The following is an 18013-nucleotide window of genomic DNA, read 5'->3' as shown; positions in this document are numbered from 1 at the left end:
TTCAGTCCTTTGTTGTTACGAAGCTGTCTCCAGCGCGTGAAGGCGACGCCGATATTTATTCTAGTTTTCCCACGCTTCTGGTCATACAGCTTCTGTGACTCGTAGCGTACTTTTTTCTTCTTACCAGAAGCTAACTCTGGCGGTGATATTGGTCGCTTTGAAGTGGTTTCATCCATGCTTTATATCAAATAGACAAGCCAAGGTCGATTTGTCTAAACTTCTCTGGAAGCTCTGCTCTCACAAATTCACGTGAAGATTGGTGAGGCAATTCAGTCGAAACACTGCCACTGTGCGAAGCTCCACCTCTTCTTCCCTTTCTCTCAACTAATGTAGGAATCGCTTCTGAGCTGTATATTCGAGCTGCTCTGCTATAAATTGTCTTATACTCACTCTACTGGTGGAAAAAAGGTACTACAACTTTTACGGACCGTAAAAAGTTTAAAAAGAACCAATAACTTTGTAATTTCATAAAATATCACATATGAAATGATGGCAAATGACATGTTTTTAAACTTTCTAATTATGGTATTTGTTATTTTTTACATGAATTTATATTGAAAATCCTACAGATTCTGCCTTTAATAGGCCTATTTGTTTGACCTTTATTAAATGCTGCGCAAAATTATTGTTTGTTAATTTCAACAGGCCTACCTACAATATACTTTGTACTTTTTCACTTTTGCCATTGTCAATCACCTCGACTAGGCAGATGTTTCTTATTTTGACAGCTTTGATGTTATTCTTATTAGAAAGTAAATAAATGGAATATCTGTGGTATTTCAAATCAAAACAAAGTGTGAAGACCTCAATTACTACTTTTAGAAAACACCAGTAAAGATAAACCAATAAACATCAAACCACTGCAATCTACTCCAGAATGAGCCACAGACATCGCCACTAGTCATCAATACTTGATTCCTTCAGTGGTTCTGGAACTGCATCCATTGAGGATCTTTGGTAGAAATTATGGTCTAATTTCCAGCATTTTAAAATAATAATGATCCCATTGGCCTGCTGGTGGTCATTCTGGTCTGGGTCATACAATTTTACGTTACAGCTGAGGTGGGACTGGCCCCCCATCATCATCCGGAACCATAATGTGGCCCCCAGGAAAAAAAGTTTGATTACCCCTGCTCTAAATGATAATAAAACACACTATTAGAAATGCTTCCTTTTAAATGAACCCTTCGGTACTCGTACAAATTTCTCTGGTCTTGAATTCTCTGTTTATTTTTTTTTCTTTGACGTTGTGTTAAAAAACGTGTGTTTTATGTTGGTGATGTGTTCTTTGGTACCTTATCAGGTTCATTACTTGTTGGTCACATCAGAGGTAAATTTAGGTTGAAAATGACAAGAAGAACAGATCCAACTTTAACTGAGGTATTTCATTTTGGGCTTATTTTGGTAAATGTTTAATTTAGGCAATCCTCTTTTTTTTGAATGAGTGTTTGTTTTTGTTTTTCTTTTGTTTTTTATAACTCATTCCTTTACGTTTTTGTTTATTTATATTTTATATTATTCATATTATAAATATAACTCCATATATGAGCATCACCATTATTTCTCTTAGTATTGTAGAAAAAAAAATCTGTATCCATGTGAGTGTGTCTGAGTATGTGTAAGTGTATGATATAAAATAATAATAATAATAATAATGATCTGTTGTATTATAAATATGTGTGACTTATCTAATAAACCAAGCCGATTGAAAACCGTATGGAAATTCAGCGAGTTGTGGTGATTTTAATCGTTGATAGATCTCTGACTCTGACTGATGCAGTAAGAAGACGCGGCTTACCCCGGCCAAGATGGCGGCCGCGTTGACGCATCGTTCCTACGGACAGCAGCGTCAGAGGCCACGTCTACGTTCATCTATGGCAGAAGACGGCCCGATTTATGTTTTACATTTGTAAAAGTCAGAAAACATGTCTTACCTTTGTTGTCTTGCCTAAACTAAAACTGCATTTATTTAAAAAAATGATAATAAATAAATAAATAAAAAGTTTCTCATTGTCTTTTGTGAGCAGTTTCCCGTCCAAATATCACGATGTTCTGACATCTGCATGGGTTTGGACAGCCAAAGAGAAACGTCGGTTCTTCTTCTTTAAGTTCCAGACAGAAAACGTCTCTTTATTCTAATAAAGCCGCTCTCTCCTGATTACATTCGACGCACCGCTGCAGCAGGGAAGGGAGACATGGACGCCATGTTTCTGTCATCAAAGCCAGCGGCCAGAAAAAAAAACCACAACAACTTAGAGCACGATTACATAAATAACAGTGTTAATTAATCGTTGCATTAACACGCAATTAAGGCGTTGACATGTCCAACCCTAATTTATTTATTTTGTCCAAGCACCATATTTCAGTTTTTCCTTCTACATGTTAATTTCTCTCCTCATCAGATGCACTTTGTTCAGTCAGTAGCTCATCTAACACATGCTGAAGTAAACACCAACAGTGGACGGATGGAATAAGCTTCCTGAGAAATGTAGAAATGTGCTGCAGTCATCGCAGTGATGGGAGGTCCAGCCCTTTTCAAAGATTTGGCTCCCATAAAAGAGTCGGCTCTTCCAACTCCCAAATGGTTCTTTATTTAGTAACACTAAGAACTTCTATTTTACCCCAATTTAGCAATTGTAAAATATTTATGTTGGTAATTCATTTATTTATTGAGTGCTTTTTAAACAGCCTACAAAAATCCAGTTACTGTTGTTTAACATTTGAATGAAACCATTAAATGAGGAGCTGAACAAAGAACCATAGTAAATTAGACAAATGAAGGACATTATTTTACAACATTCTGCTCTCCGCTTTTCAGCCTCTAATATCAATGACATGCAGCCAGATTCAGATTTTTTCAGTTTTAGCTCATTTCTTCGGATTTTACTGACAAACTTCGATTTAAATCCAGCTACACATCTTGTGCTGTAGTTTTGTACCATTACACTGCCTTCAGAGTGTATTACCCCTTTCCTTCTCTTGCATAATGCTGTGATGAAAGTCTTCCTCAAACGATTGGTGTACCCATCAACAAGTCCCTTCCCCGTTTGCTCCAAAGGCGCATCACTAATTCACCATCTGTAAAAGTACGTTTTTATTTATAGCTGCCAAACTGAATCTTTACTCACAAATGGTGGATGTTCATTTAGAGCCCTGCATCAGTCTGCAGCTGCTCTCAAGTTATTGTCAGATTATTTTTTACAACTTGTAGAGAAAAAAGTTGTTTTTCTGGTTAAATGAGATAACTTTTCATTAGAAAAGTATTTCCTATCCACTTTGCTGTATTTGAAAGACCATGTATATAAAATAACTACATCTGCTTTGTTTGCTCCATTGATCAGATTTTGTGAGTTTTAATGAATCATATCCTTCATGATGAGTAGAAGAACCTCATGATGCTGCTTCAGGGAAAAAGTATGAGGACCTTCATTATTCACAATACGTCATAAAAATCAGATTATTGAGACTTGGAGTGATAAACAGTTCACACTACGCATGCTAACAAACATTACAAATAAAAATGATTTTTTTTATTGTCCTTTCTTCTTTTTAATCTTCTTTTTAATCAAAAATATATTTATTGATTAATTTAATGTAATTCAGCTTCATGTATAAAAAAATAACAATGCAAATCATTAGAAATATTTTCAGAAGGCAAAGTAGCTCAGAAATCTAATAAACCTGATATGAAGTTTTTGGGTTTAATATTATTCTGACACAATAAGGAATTAATAAGAAATTTCATGGTTCAGATAATTAGTGATAAAGTAGTCAGTGGAGATTAACAGGATCAATATTTGAAACCTGAACTGCAAACAGAACTGGAACAAAATATAATGCATGTAAAATATATAAACCTTTGTATTTTTTTCTAAATAGTGTTTCCAGTGCTCCTCCGGACTGGTATACGGACCAACGTTTACCTGTGAAGGCCTGCCCGCCGTCCTTTCCGTCTATCTCTGTGATCTTTTTCCAGCTGCCATCCTCTTTCCGTCTGCTGCCGCTCGCCTCCTCCTCCACTCGGATGGAGATGATCTCCGACACCGGCACGCTGTGACACACACCTGAGCAACACACACACACAAGCACAGATTAAAATTTCCAGCAGCTTCTCTCTCAGACGTGGAGCAGAACGTTGAACCTTTCTCTCATCCAGAGTGAGCTCATGGCATCATGAACCCAGACGTTCACCATGAAGCATTAAGATGATGAAAAGAAATGAAGTTAAACATAAGTTTGGCTTAAAAAAGCAGAAGCAAATCTAGAACAGAATGTAGGAAATACAAGAAAAAGAGGAATTTGTGTCCTCATTTGATATTTTCCTTTAACTTCAGTCAGAAAAATGTCTTGTCCCCTCGGAGTTTTCTTCTAATCCATGTTTTCTACCATTTGCACATATTTGTATGAACATACTGTAAAGCAGGAGGAAAAAAAGAGAACTGCAGTGTTTCCAACAGACCAGGTAGTAATTTATGGTGCTCCCATGGCGACAGGGTCATGGTGGTCGGTGGAGTTGGTCATCGGGGTGTATGCAGCGTGTGCAATGGGCGGCGTTCAAACACACACTTTCTGACGTGCCATATTAAATATATACCTGTATGCTTATCTGTTGTTCTTCAGTCACCTGCTGAGACAGTTTTGAAGCTACAAGAAGCATTTGAATCTTAATTCTTTAAAGTAAATTCTTTCTGACAAGGTAAAACTAAGAACTAACCAGTGTCAGCAGCATTTTACCTGCTGTCCTCCTGGCCTATTTACCCTGAGCAGCGCTAACTAGCCACAGCCATTCGACTGTTCAACTTTATTTCAGACTGATACCTCTTCAAGCTACTCTGTCATTCAGAGTGAATGAAATAACGTGTTCTATTCTTTTTATTTGACCATGGACATATAGCCTACCATCACAAGTATAACCACATTTAATCTTAATCGCATTGTTTGCTGTGTTTCTAACATTATATGCAGGATGTTCAGTATTAGTTCATAAGGCTAACATTACCTTTTCCCGAGGAGGCATTTCTGGGTGCCTTATAATTCATTCAGGATCATTTTATTGTCTGTATGTCAACTACAGGTAATCCTTCCATGAAACTTAAGGGGCTACAACACTTATAGTATACTTACAGTATACGTAAAATAACAGAACATCCAATTAATAGATGCAAATGTATACAATGAGCCTAATTTGCATTTTCACAAATAAAGGTTTCACAAATCAGAAACTGTGATTTAATGAATCTACATTCTGTGTAGAATATTTCAGTCCAGATTTGAAGATGTAGTTTTTTTTTATCAGGAGGTGGTCTAATGTGGTCTAGGATCCCAAGAATTTAGGAGAATCGCCCTTTATGCATATGGAAAATCTCAGAATTGTTTATTTCCATGTGTTGACAACACTTCAGAGAAGTACTTTCTGACATTAGCTCTGTTGTCGGCCAGAAACCAGCTAATCCGAGGATAAGACATGTCGGCCTCAGTCTCCACCCCCGGAGTCTCAAAACTCCAGCAGTTGAGCGAGTTCAGCCGAGCGTGGGTGACAGAATTGATATATACACACAGTGGAGCTCTAAATAATACTGCGTTATTCCCTCGCGGTGCAGAAATGCCTCCTCGCGATGTGTGTTTTCACTCACGGGTACCAATTTAATCACTCGTAATGTGCACGCGCCCGGTGTATAACATGCATGTGCTCCATTTTCATGTGTTTGGTTGGTTTTTTAAGAGCGCCACTTTGGGAACTACAGAAACGCCATATCTGTGTGTGTGTGTGTGAATAAACGGAACAGTATTTTTATTTAAAAAACTCAATCGCGATCATTTTTTAATGACGAGCATGAAGAGCATTCCACGGTATAAGGGACCAAAACTGCCATAATCAAAAATAAATAGATACTATGCTACCTCTGTTTATGTCTCATGATCTCCTCTACCATTACCATGTCTGAAACTGACATTGGATTTCAGAGATAAACTCTGAGTTCTGCACTGCCCTGTGGCAGTGGACGAATTACCTAACAACCATGCTAATCAACTGATAAATCAGAGTATGCGGGCATTGACGTTTCACAGCGTTGACACAGACGTACCTATTTACATACATAAAACATACATGGGGTGGCCGTGGATTGGCTGTCACGCTTCTGTCAGTCTGCCCAAGGCAACTGTGGCTACACATGTAGCGTACCACCACCAAGTGTGAATGAATAATGGACACAAGGTAAAGCACTTTGGGTGCTTTTGATTATAAAAGGAGCAGAAATTAGCCCCTACATTGTTTTTCCAAGGTGCCAACAACCTGACTACATTCAATCTATGCAGTGCAATCCAACCATGTCATTCACTGGAATTTTAGACTGTCCAATCACCTTTAGAAACCATCTTACTGAATAGCACCTGGTAAGCTGGCTTTCCTATGTCTCTGATCCTGGAAGACCTGTACTGCAGAGTTTTACTGAACTTAAGCTTGCTACATACCCTGCGAGAACAGATAACTTTGTTTTTGTTCTTGAGATAGTTTTCGTCTTGTCATTTAATACTCCACAAGAAGCTTGTGGACAAGGTACTTAAGTCGCGTAAATTGTTTTTGTTTAGGTACATTAGGTTAGTAGTTGGTGCCATTTTTGATAAGTTAGGGTTTTTGTTGTTTTCAGAGTAGTCTCTGAGCTTTTTAGTATTTTATTTAATTTTTTGGAACAACATGTCTCATCATCCCCTCAACAGGTTTTATGACATATTTCCTCCTTGTGTTGATTTAGGGCACATTCTATTCTATTCTACAGTCATTTAGCAGACGCTTTTACCCAAAGCGACTTACATTTGCCACTAACATTTGCCTGCCATTCTTTGGTCCACTATAAATGAAGCCTGGTCGGCTTCTACAGGTAGTGTGGATTGTTTCGGAAAAAGAGGCAAACTCTGGTTTGCTCGAAAACCAGGTGGTCTTGGTTCACTTGCAACTGAACCCGGGTGCCATGTCCTTACAGTGTGAAAGCAAATTGACTGTCCAGTGAACCAGAGAGGATGTAATGTAGGACGTAGAGTGACATGTTGGGTGTCTCGCTGCCTCTCCTGCTGCTCATAATGAACACATTGTTATCAAAGCTACAAACAACTGTATCAGGTTTGAACATCAAACTAAAACTAAAAACCCCAAGATTGCATAAATTTATTGTTGCTCCAGTTTTTACTCGTGGTGAACGAGCTGTTTTCAGTCCTGGCCAATTGATGAACTGGGTTTTCTTCTTGCTTGTGCTTATTTTCTTCTTGGTCAGTGGTTGTTACAGGAAAAATCGCGCCTAGCAAGAACTTACTGTAACGGCGTGATTTTGTGTAGGCAGTTTGGTCCGCTTAAAGTGAAGAGTGAAAGAAAACCAAACCAAAGGAAGGTGCAAAATCTTTCAGGAATCCCACCATCAAACCAAGTCGTTCAGACCATCCTAGTGTGAATCCGCCCTTAACTGACCGCAAATTTATTGTATTGTTTTTTTGTATTGTTTTACAGTCTAAATTCTTTGGTTGTCATGCTCTTTGGGAATATAACATTTTGATCTTTGTCTGATGGATGCAGTCAGACCCCAATACACTAGGTGTTAGTAGGGTATTTATCCCATTGTTTCTGACAGTAGTGACTAAAAACCAACTGTTTCAGTGAGGAAGTTCTGTACTTTAAAAAGAGAAAATGGCAAACAGCTGCAGATAGTAAAGCGGTTATTGCATTAGACTGATGAGCAAATTTGACATTTTTGTTACAAAGGGGGCAGTGAATAGGAGCAAAGCAGTGTTGTAACTATAAAACACCAAGAGAACCAATTAATGTTGCTGCATTCTGTTTGCCACAAATTTTAGCTACATCTCTGTGGAGGTGAAAACCTATCAGTCTGAGGGTGAAAAGCAGAGTATGGCAATGAACTCAATCGGACTTTCAAGCATTTATTGGCTTTAAGTAAGCTGACCATCAAAGGATAGAAGGAATTCCAGAGGTTATCAAGGGATCTTTCAGGATAATGTCATAGTTTGTCCATCTGATGCTTAGCAGAAGCTGAGTGATGAAGGATGATAATGACCCTGAGAATCCAAGTTTATCAATTTGCGCTTTAAATGGCCTGTTTACCCGTGAAGAGAAATGGGAGAATTTCCTCTGAGCCAAAACCTATGGCTCCACTGAAACTGGTTCATGAAGATGAAGAAGCATCTTTGCTTTAAGTTTCTAGTAAAGATAATTTAGAGTATTGAGTCAGCAGCTAAATTACACCAAGCTAGTACTTCTGACTTAAATGAATAAAGAAAAGCAGATCCTACACTTTACAAAATTAATTTGCTAAATTATTTCTTTAAAGAACATCTAGAAAGTAGCTATTCAGAAAAAGCAACAGCATGGATGAAGATGAAGAGACGTAAGTATGACAGCAGAGCTATGACAACTACTGAACTACAAACAGGAGCTGCAGTGAAACGCCATGTTTCTGTTGTGTTGGATGCTGATGGACACAGTCTGACTGTAACTTTCTACACTAACGCCATGTGCTTTATTCCAAAATGCCAGTTTAGATGGTACAGAATCAAATTGAAATTCATAAATTAGGTCCACGATCCAAGCACTTCAGTCAGTGAGTGCAAATTTATCAGTTTCTTTCAGGTTGTTTTGGAAAATTAGAAAATTATTTGGTTTAGTTACCTAAACTTCTCTGGAAGGACAGAACAGAACCGCTTGAGTTTAGAGGCACACGGAGTCCATAATTCATCCATCGATCACAGAAACGTGTTCAAACAACAACATCACGATCACTAAACCTACGGTTGGCAGGTGGAGGTGGTCCACTGCACCGTGGGAGCTAAGGCTCCAACCTGAGTCTGGTCGATGGTGAAACAAAGGAACACAAAACCCTGCAGGAAAACAACACTGTTACCAGTTACTCCAGACAGTTGACCCCTCAAACATCTAAAAATGTTCAGTTCAGTGGGTCAGCTGATGTCTACAACCACTTCCATTACTGATAGATCAGCTGATGTTTGTTCCAGTTAAAAGACTGACCATTATTGCTATAAATTCTCAGAAAATATAGTCTGTAGTTTCCCCCCAGAACATGAAATGTCTTGTCCATCCAACAGTCCACACATTATCGGGAAAGCATTAGTCCTTACATCTGATAAACTTTGCATGTCACCTTTTTATTGGAACCATAACTACATAGATTAATTAATTTTAATATTGATTGCACAATTGAACACATTCATCATGAATCTAGTGTAGAGAACAAGCACTGATTTCAGTCAGGGTTGGTACAGTCAGTTAGGTGAGTTTACTGCTTGAGTTTCGGGTTATTGTTGACATTGCTGGTGTGGGGTGCTGTCGTTAGCACCTTCTCTCTTCAACCAGTTGAGGCCGTGACGCGGGTCACACCCACTGGTTACTGCTCAGGGCAAAGCAGATAGAGGCGGTTTCAGCTGGGTGCAATCAAGCAAAGTGAGATCAGCTGTGTCAGCTCCAGGTACTTTACCACACATGGTGCACTGAAGCGTCAGCGAGGCGTCAGCCATTGTGTCAGCCCATGTCGGGTTGAGACCACAAAGGGTAAAGACCTGCAAGTCTACCTGTGCAAGTCCACCGAGCAAGGGCACAAGCTTAAACCTCCTCACAACTATATTAACGCACAATGTGCTTCAAACCCATCCCTGTTAGATACGGGTACAGACCAAGGCGTGTCACCCATAGACACCACAATCCGCAAAACCTGTCCTTTCCAATGGCATGCACGTCAGTCACACCCTCTGTTACCTTCGGTTTCTGGAACTGTCAGTCTGCAGTGAACAAAACAGAATTCATCAGTTCATTGATAAATCTCTCTGACATTCAGGTCCTAGCCCTGACTGAAACCTGGATCCGTCCAGAAAACACAGCTACACCAGCTGCCCTTTCTCTCAATGCAGAATTTACCCAAACACCTCGCTCAGCTGGACGAGGAGGTGGAACGGGCATTCTTATTTCTAAAAAGTGGAACTTTACTTCTGTCCGTCCTATGGCTAACTGCTCATCACTTGAGTATCATCAGTAAAGGTCTCTACACCCATCACTGCATACGTTCTGGTCATTTACCGCCTTCGGGTGGCAGTATAGACGAGTTTGTCTCTGAAATGGACATGATTCTCTCTGACATTCCTGATGATGACACACCACTAATTGTCATGGGAGACATGAACATTCACATTGACAAACCACAGCAACTGACTTTCTGGCTCTCATCTACTCTTTCAATCTCAAACTGGTACAGACTCCTCCAACACACAAAGCTGGTAATACTCTTGACTTGACGCTGACCAGAAACTGCTCCACAGCCGACCTGTCCGTCACCCCGCTGCATCTCTCAGACCACTTCCTGGTTAAATTCTCTGTCTTCCTTCCTCATGTCACTCAAGCAGCTCCAAAATTGGTGTCCTACCACAGAAACTTGAGATCCCTCAGACCTACACAGCTGTCTGATGAGGTTTACTCTACCCTCCCTTCACACTCAGACTTCTCCTTACTGTCTGTTAATGAGGCTACAGAAAAACTCTCCTCCTCTCTCGCCTTCTTTTTGGACAAACTCTGTCCTCTGGTGTCAAAACCAGCCAGACAAAACCCTCCCAGTCCATGGCTCACAGAGGTTCTAAGGGAGCACAGAGCCGGACTCAGGGCTGCAGAAAGAAAGTGGCGCAAATCAAAAGAGCACACTGACTTGTCAGAGTACCAGCAAAAACTTGAAACTTACATCCAGCCTAAAGGCAGCCAAGATAGCCTTTTATCAGAACAAGATCCACAATGCTCCCAACACACGACATGTTCATGGTGTTTAACTCTCTTCTATCTCCACCACCTGCTCAGCCTCCCACTGTGCTGACTGCAGAAATGTTTGCTTCCTACTTCACTGAAAAGGTCGCTACCATCAGTAACCAATTCACTGAGCCTGACCAACTCAGCCTTACCAAACCAGCTACTGGTGCCTCACTCTGCTCCTTCCGCTCTCTAAATGAGGACCAAGTCTCTAGACTTCTAGTCAGCTCAAAACCCACAATCTGTCCTCTTGATCCTGTTCCCTCTGACATCCTGCAGAGCATTTTACCTACAATCAAACCTGCAGTAACCCATATTATCACCTCCTCTCTTAAATCCGGTGTCTTTCCTTCTGCCTTCAAGCAAGCTCGGGTTACCCCCTGCTGAAGAAACCCACACTCAACCCAGCCCAGGTTGGAAACTACCGACTGGTCTCACTGCTTCCATTCATGTCTAAACTACTAGAGCGTGCCGTCTTCAGTCAGGTCTCACAGTTCCTCCAACACAACAACCTGTTAGATCCATATCAATCTGGCTATAGGCGAGGCCGCTCTACTGAAACTGCTCTCCTGTCAGTTACTGATTCCCTACGGGTTGCCAGATCCGCTGGTCAATCCTCAGTACTTATACGGACCTGTCGGCTGCCTTTGACACGGTCAACCATCATATACTGTTCTCCAAACTCTTGGAGCTTGGCATCTCAGGATCTGTCCTCTCGTGGTTTATGTCCTACCTCACAGGGAGATCATTCAAAATATCTTGGTGAGGGGGCGTGTCCAGATCACATGGGCTGACAACAGGGGTGCCTCAGGGCTCGGTGCTTGGCCCTCTTCTCTTTTCACTATACACCTCCTCACTCGGTGCAGTCATTAACTCTCTTGGTTTCTCCTACCACTGCTATGCAGATGACACTCAGCTTTTCCTTTCTTTCCCACCTGACGACACAACCGTCTCAATGTGAATATCAGCATGTTGCTGATATCTCCGCATGGATGAAGGATCACCACCTTCAGCTAAATCTGTCCAAGACCGAGCTTATTGTCTTTCCAGCCAATCCTTCCTTACCGTCACAGATAAGCGTGCAGCTTGACTCCATCACACTAGTGCCTAAGTCTTCTACCAGGAATCTTAGTGTCATGGTAGACAACCAGCTGACCTTTAAGGACCATGTTGCCTCCGTTTCCCGGTCTTGCCGATTTGCTCTCTACAACATCAGGAGGATCAGACGCTACCTGAGTGAACACACGACCCAGTTCCTGGTCCAGGCTCTGGTCATTTCACACATTGACTACTGCAACTCCTTACTGGCTGGCCTGCCTGCATGCTCAGTTAAACCTCTGCAGATGATCCAGAACGCAGCAGCACGTCTGGTCTTCAACCAGCCCAAAAGAGCTCATGTCACTCCGCTGCTAATCGCTCTCCACTGGCTTCCAGTTGCAGTGCATCAGATTCAAAGCTCTGCTTCTGGCTTACAAAACAATAACCCAAACAGCTCCGGTCTACCTCCACTCCTTAATCCAGAGCTACACTCCCTCTCCACAGTTACGCTCTGCCAGTAAAAGACGCCTAGTGCTCCCACCACAAGGTGGCGCCACATCAGTAGCTAGACTCTTCTCCTCTGTTGTTCCCCGGTGGTGGAACGATCTACCAAACTCTGTCTGATCCGTAGAGTCCTTATCCACTTTTAAAAGCAAGCTAAAGACTCAGTTGTTTAAGGAGCATTTCTACACTTAGCTTAACTAAATGAGTTAGAAAGATTTGTCCAGCTCTTTGGCTCAACCAAGTACTGAAGAAGCTGCTGCACTTATGCCCAAGATGATATTGTGTGATGAAATCGTGATCTTGTATTTAAATAAAATGACTTCAAAAAAAAAAAAAATTATATGCACTGCCTCTAGCACTACATGACAGCACCTGGTCCAACTGGACTCAAAAGCGGTCTGACTACCACTTAATGATGACGTCCATCTTGTTTGAATTCATGCTTGTGTTGTTCTTTCTCTCAAATGTAAGTCGCTTTGGATAAAAGCGTCTGCTAAATGACTGTAGAATAGAATAGAATAGAATAGTGCTACATTATCTTACATTATAGTATTGGTGGACCACTTGGACTGATGTGGAAAGTCTTTTCAGTGGGATTCATTTCTGGTATTGTCTCCCTGGAATATGCCTGTCCCATCAGGAAAGGAAAAAAAGATAAAAACTTGAACAATAAATTCAGAATTTACAATGTTTGATTCACATTTATTGTGCAGTTGACATGACATAAAAAAACCCATCTTACTTGCCATATGAATACAAACCAAGTAGACATAGAACTTGTCATATCAAATTAAATCAGATTTGATTTGATTTGATTTGAATTGATTTTCACTTCATAGTCGAAGCAGAACGACATCTTTGTCCCCATCATCCCCCACAGGACATGGTACGACTGGTCCATGTAGTTCCTGGTAATAAACAGCTTCAGGGACTGATGCTCCTCCAGCCGCTGTTCCCACTCCTCAGTAAGAACAGCAGCTATTGGCTGTCCTACAAGTTAGTAATTAGCATAATCAGTATAATTTTATTTTTTATTTAACCTTTATTTAACCAGGAAGTCCCATTGAGATTCAGAATCTCTTTTACAAGAGAGACCTGGCCAAGGTAGCAGCCAAATACAGTTTACAAATACATAAAAATTAAGCAAAATAAACACATTAAGATTTAGAACAACTATTTAAAAACACAGTGAGCCTCTCAAGAAAAACAAACACATGTCTCCTTTACCACACTCTTTATGATTGCCTTAAATTTATCCACTGAAATAAATGATTCCAATTTAAGATCTCTTTGTAAATTGTTCCATGTCCATGGTGCAGAATAGGAAAAGGCTGTTTTCCCCAACTCTGCGAGCGACCGGGGAACAGTGAAAAGCAAGCGATTTGAAGAGCGGAGCCGGTAACGCCCAGAACTGACACAGAGTATAATATAGTTGTAATGGATGCTGCCAAAAAGAGGGATGTTGTGGGACAGGCAAAAATTGATAAAAAGACAACCTAAAAATGTTTAGAACAGCAATAAATAAATAAATAAATCTGTCAATGTTTTCTTTTTTTTTAGTTCAAGTGTATTTTTGTTTTTTTAACTAGGAGTCTTTAAAATTTCACAACACTTTTAACTGTTTAAATATTTCCTCCACACTCTTCATTAACAGACGTTACTGTGACGGTAAACCAGCAGGATCCTCCAGCAGCAGCTTTTACGTTTCATTTCCAGCCTGGTCATGAAACAGAGGTGAACGTCGTCTGAATGCAGCTGCTGCTGCTGCGAGAAGACCAAGCCTCGTATGAGAGGGTCTGACCAGCACCGCTCCTCGTTGGGAAGATAAACTCCCTTCATTCACCTCCGTCTCCAAAAGTCTCCAGTAACACCAGAAAAACTCGCTAAATACAGCCACAAAGTCGCTACGCTGGCAACACAGAGGAATAATAAATTCCCCCAAAGACCCGCCTCTTTCCACACATTAGCCAATCACAGAGCTCGTTTGTCCCCACTCACACACACATTGGCTGTCCTCTTTTTCGTTGGTGTTTGTCTCCTTTTCTCGTATTGAAGTTAGTTTGAGTTGACAAACCAGCAGCTAATCTGCGCGTTACTGTGAACTACTGGTCTGAAGAGGGGAGCAGAAGTTTGTTAGCGGCTAAATAAATTCAGTTATAACTCCTACAAGAAAAAGACCGGTAGATGTTTCACCGTTGTAGAGACGATGAAAAATTCACTCGTACTGTCTCACATTTTAATTGCAAATGCGACTGTTTGGTTGCAGTCTGGAGCCCTGGCCCCAGTATGTTTTTGTCCCCCATAACCCCCCCGCCAGAGCAGCTAAAGGGAGGGCGCCCAGCCCCTCCTGTACCACCAGGCCAGCTTCATGTTTCGGATGTATGATGTGTGGAGGGTCCAGGCTGCCTGGATAACGGCAATCATGATTTTTTTCCAGGACCAGCTGGACCCCTGTTTATTAGAAGGTTCAAAAATATCTACTGTTTGGTAACAGAAGGAGAAAAGTAGCTCGGTCAGAACACAGAGAGCTGCTTTCTAAAAGGTTTCTAAGTAGAGTTAACATACCCTGTGAGCCACAGCGTGCCCCCAAACATAGGGTAAACAATTCCAAACCCATTAAGTTAGCTTTATTAAATGTTAGGTCATTAGCAGGGAAAACATTTTTAATTAATGATTTTATAACTGAACACAACCTTGATTTTACGTTTTTAACAGAAACTTAGTTAAACCAAGATAACAGTGCAGCTGCTCTTATTGAATCAACCCTCCCAGCTTTAGTTTTATCAGTGAGGTCAGACTGAACAGGAGAGGAGGAGGAGTAGCAGTTTTATTTAATGAATCATTTCAATGTAAGCAGTTATCTTTTGGAAACTTTACTTTTTTGAATATGTGGCTCTTCAAGTAAAAGCTAATCTCAGATCAATATTTCTGGATATTTACCGGGCACCAGGACACTGTGCAGAATTTTATGAAGAGTTTAGTGAACTGCTGCTACAATCTGTTTAGATTCTGGCTGTGTAATTATTGTTGGTGATTTTAACATCCATGTAGACAACCCTCTGGACAGAGGGACTAAAGACCTGAGGAACAGTTTGGACAACTTTGGGCTGACTCAGCATATAACAGAGCCCACACACATTAAAGGACACACTCTAGATTTACTGATTTCTAAGGGTTTGGGTGTTTCCAAGGGTACTGTGTGTGACGTGGGCCTGTCTGATCATTACTGTGTTTTCTTTGAGTGTACAGTTCCTGTTCACACAAATGTCTCAATGGAGGTGATCACTAAATGGTGTATAGCTGAAAACACAAGTAATATGTTAAACCAGGCCTTCTCTTTAACACCTGCCCTATCAGGGGCTTCAGCCAATGAGATTGCCACTAATTTTAATGCTAAAATGTTAAGTAATATGGATGCTATTGCTTCTATTAAGGTGAAGGTTGTGTCTTGAAAGAAAGTCTCCATGGAGAAATTCCACACTGGTGAAAAATGGAAAAAGGGAGTGTCGGAAAGCTGAGCGCAGATGGAGCAAAACAAATCTACAGGTTCATTATGACATGTATAAAAAGAAACTTCACTCTTATAACTTACAACTGAGGAATGCAAGAAAGTCCTATTCATCTGACATTATTAAGCAAAAACTTTCATAAAGCTCGGGTCTTATTCGCTATTATTGACAATTTATTTTTAACAAACCCTCTTGTGTCAGTAGCACCTGAACTTTATTCCACCAAGACTGCAATGAGTTCGCCAAATTCTTCACAGAAAAAATCCAAAATATCAGACAAGTAGTTGGTTTATCAACAGCAGGTTCAACAGACATACTGGTCCATGATAAACCAGTTTAAACACCATGACACAGTTTAATCCCATTAACAGCAAAGATCTGGGCGACCTCTTATGTCAGCTTAACTCCTCCTCTTGCTGCTTGGACATCCTGCCCACAGGTTTCTTCAAAAAGGTCTCAAAGACTCAGATCTGTTACAGATAGTGAACTGGTCTTTAATTTCGGGCGTCTTCCCAGAACGTCTAAAAACAGCTATAATCAAACCTCTGCTAAAAAGGGACAATCTAGACAAGACACAAATGAGCAACTACAGGCCGATCTCAAATCTTCCTTTTCTAAGTAAGATAATCAAAAACGCCATTTTTCATCAGCTAAACGACTTTTTAACACAAAACAACTGCTATGATGTCTTCCAGTCAGGTTTTAGACAGCACCACAGCACTGAGATGCTCTGACCAAAGTCATTAATGACATATGTTTGAATACAGATGATGGAAAAATGTCAGTCTTAGTCTTACTGGACCTCAGTGCTGCATTTGATACAGTCGACCACAATATATTACTCAAATGACTGGAGAACTGGGTGGGCTTCTCTGGCGCTACACTGGTTTAAATCTTATTTAGAGAATAGAAAGTACTTTGTGTCAATAGGTAACTTTAAATCTGCACAGACAAGAATAACATGTGGAGTTCCCCAAGGTTCCATCCTGGGGCCTCTTCTGTTTAACATCTATATGCTCCCACTGGCACAGATCATAAAGAACAACATTAGTTACCATAGTTACGCAGATGACACACAGGTATATATTACAATGTCACCAGGAGCACAGGCTCTTGGTAAATGCATTGAGGAGATTAATTACTGGATGTGTCTAAACTTTCTTCAGTTAAACAAAAACTAAACTGAGGTGATGGTTTTTGGAGCCAAAGAGAAACGATTAAAGGTCACCACAGAGCTTCAGTCTATACACCTAAAAACCACCAACCAAGCCAGAAATCTGGCTGTATTGATGGACTCAGACCTTAACTTTGAGAAAGACATTAAGGTAATTACAAAGTCAGCCTACTATCAGCTTAAGAATATATCAAGGGTAAAAGATCTGATGTCTCAGCAGGACCTGGAAAAACTAGTCCAGCTTCCATCTTTAGTCGGCTTGAGTCCTCACTAAAACCAAGAAAGTGAATCACATCACTCCACCTCTGAGGTCTTTACTCTGGATGCCTGTTTGTCAGAGAATAGACTTTAAAGTTCTGCTGCTGGTTTATAAAGCTCTGAATGGTTTAGGACAGGGGTGCCCAAAGTCGGTCCTCGAGGGCCGCTGTCCTGCAGATTTTCCAATGTTTCCTGCTTCAACACACCTGACTCAAATGAAATGGATCCAACAGCCTAGTACTAAAGGTCATTCAGTTAGAGCTTGTATCTAACTGGTAAATGGACTGTACTTATGTTGCACTTTTTCTAGTCATGTTGATCACTCATGACGTTAGTTACACCACGTCACATTTACCCATTCACCTACACAACAGTGCTTTGCTCTATCACACCCAAATGAATACCCCAATAGACACATCGAGAGGCAAAGAGCTGAAATGTCATGTGGACACATTAATGCAACTGTAAAATAGTCTATTTAGGTTATTTTGGTGTACGCAGTACAAGTAATTTTTACAGTCACAGAGGGTGAAAGTAGCGTTTGATTTTTAGCCGTCTTACCCTCTCGCTGCCTGTGTGCGTACTGATAAAAACACCAAGAATGGGGGAAAAAAAAAACTGAATACTGTGTTCCAAAGATAAGACCATCATTATCTGATTAGAAGAAAGAAAGACTCAGAGAAACAGAGGGGCTGGTGGTAAAGGAGAGCTAACAAACAAAAG

The 18013-nt window shown here is 40.6% G+C and overlaps 2 protein-coding genes across 2 annotated transcripts in view; both read right to left on the bottom strand.

Moving 5' to 3' along the window:
- LOC121648214 overlaps positions 1 to 1865 on the bottom strand; it is a 9260-nt gene extending 7395 nt beyond the window's left edge. The window contains exon 1 of the mRNA XM_041998218.1: positions 1 to 1865. This exon is cut by the window's left edge and continues 1581 nt beyond it. The gene's annotated coding sequence lies outside the window, so the exon portion shown is untranslated.
- The window catches only part of LOC121648215 (ceramide kinase-like), a 75444-nt gene that overhangs the window by 27352 nt on the left and 30079 nt on the right, over positions 1 to 18013 (bottom strand). The window contains exon 2 of the mRNA XM_041998219.1: positions 3924 to 4064. Coding sequence (XP_041854153.1) covers positions 3924 to 4064 — 141 coding nt within the window. The remainder of the gene's footprint in view (positions 1 to 3923; positions 4065 to 18013) is intronic.

Source organism: Melanotaenia boesemani, chromosome 10 (assembly GCF_017639745.1).
Source record: "Melanotaenia boesemani isolate fMelBoe1 chromosome 10, fMelBoe1.pri, whole genome shotgun sequence".
In the NCBI taxonomy this organism is placed as follows: Eukaryota; Metazoa; Chordata; class Actinopteri; order Atheriniformes; family Melanotaeniidae; genus Melanotaenia; species Melanotaenia boesemani.
The sequence above is the reverse complement of the archived record's forward strand: the minus strand, read 5'-3'. Positions and strand labels throughout refer to the sequence as shown.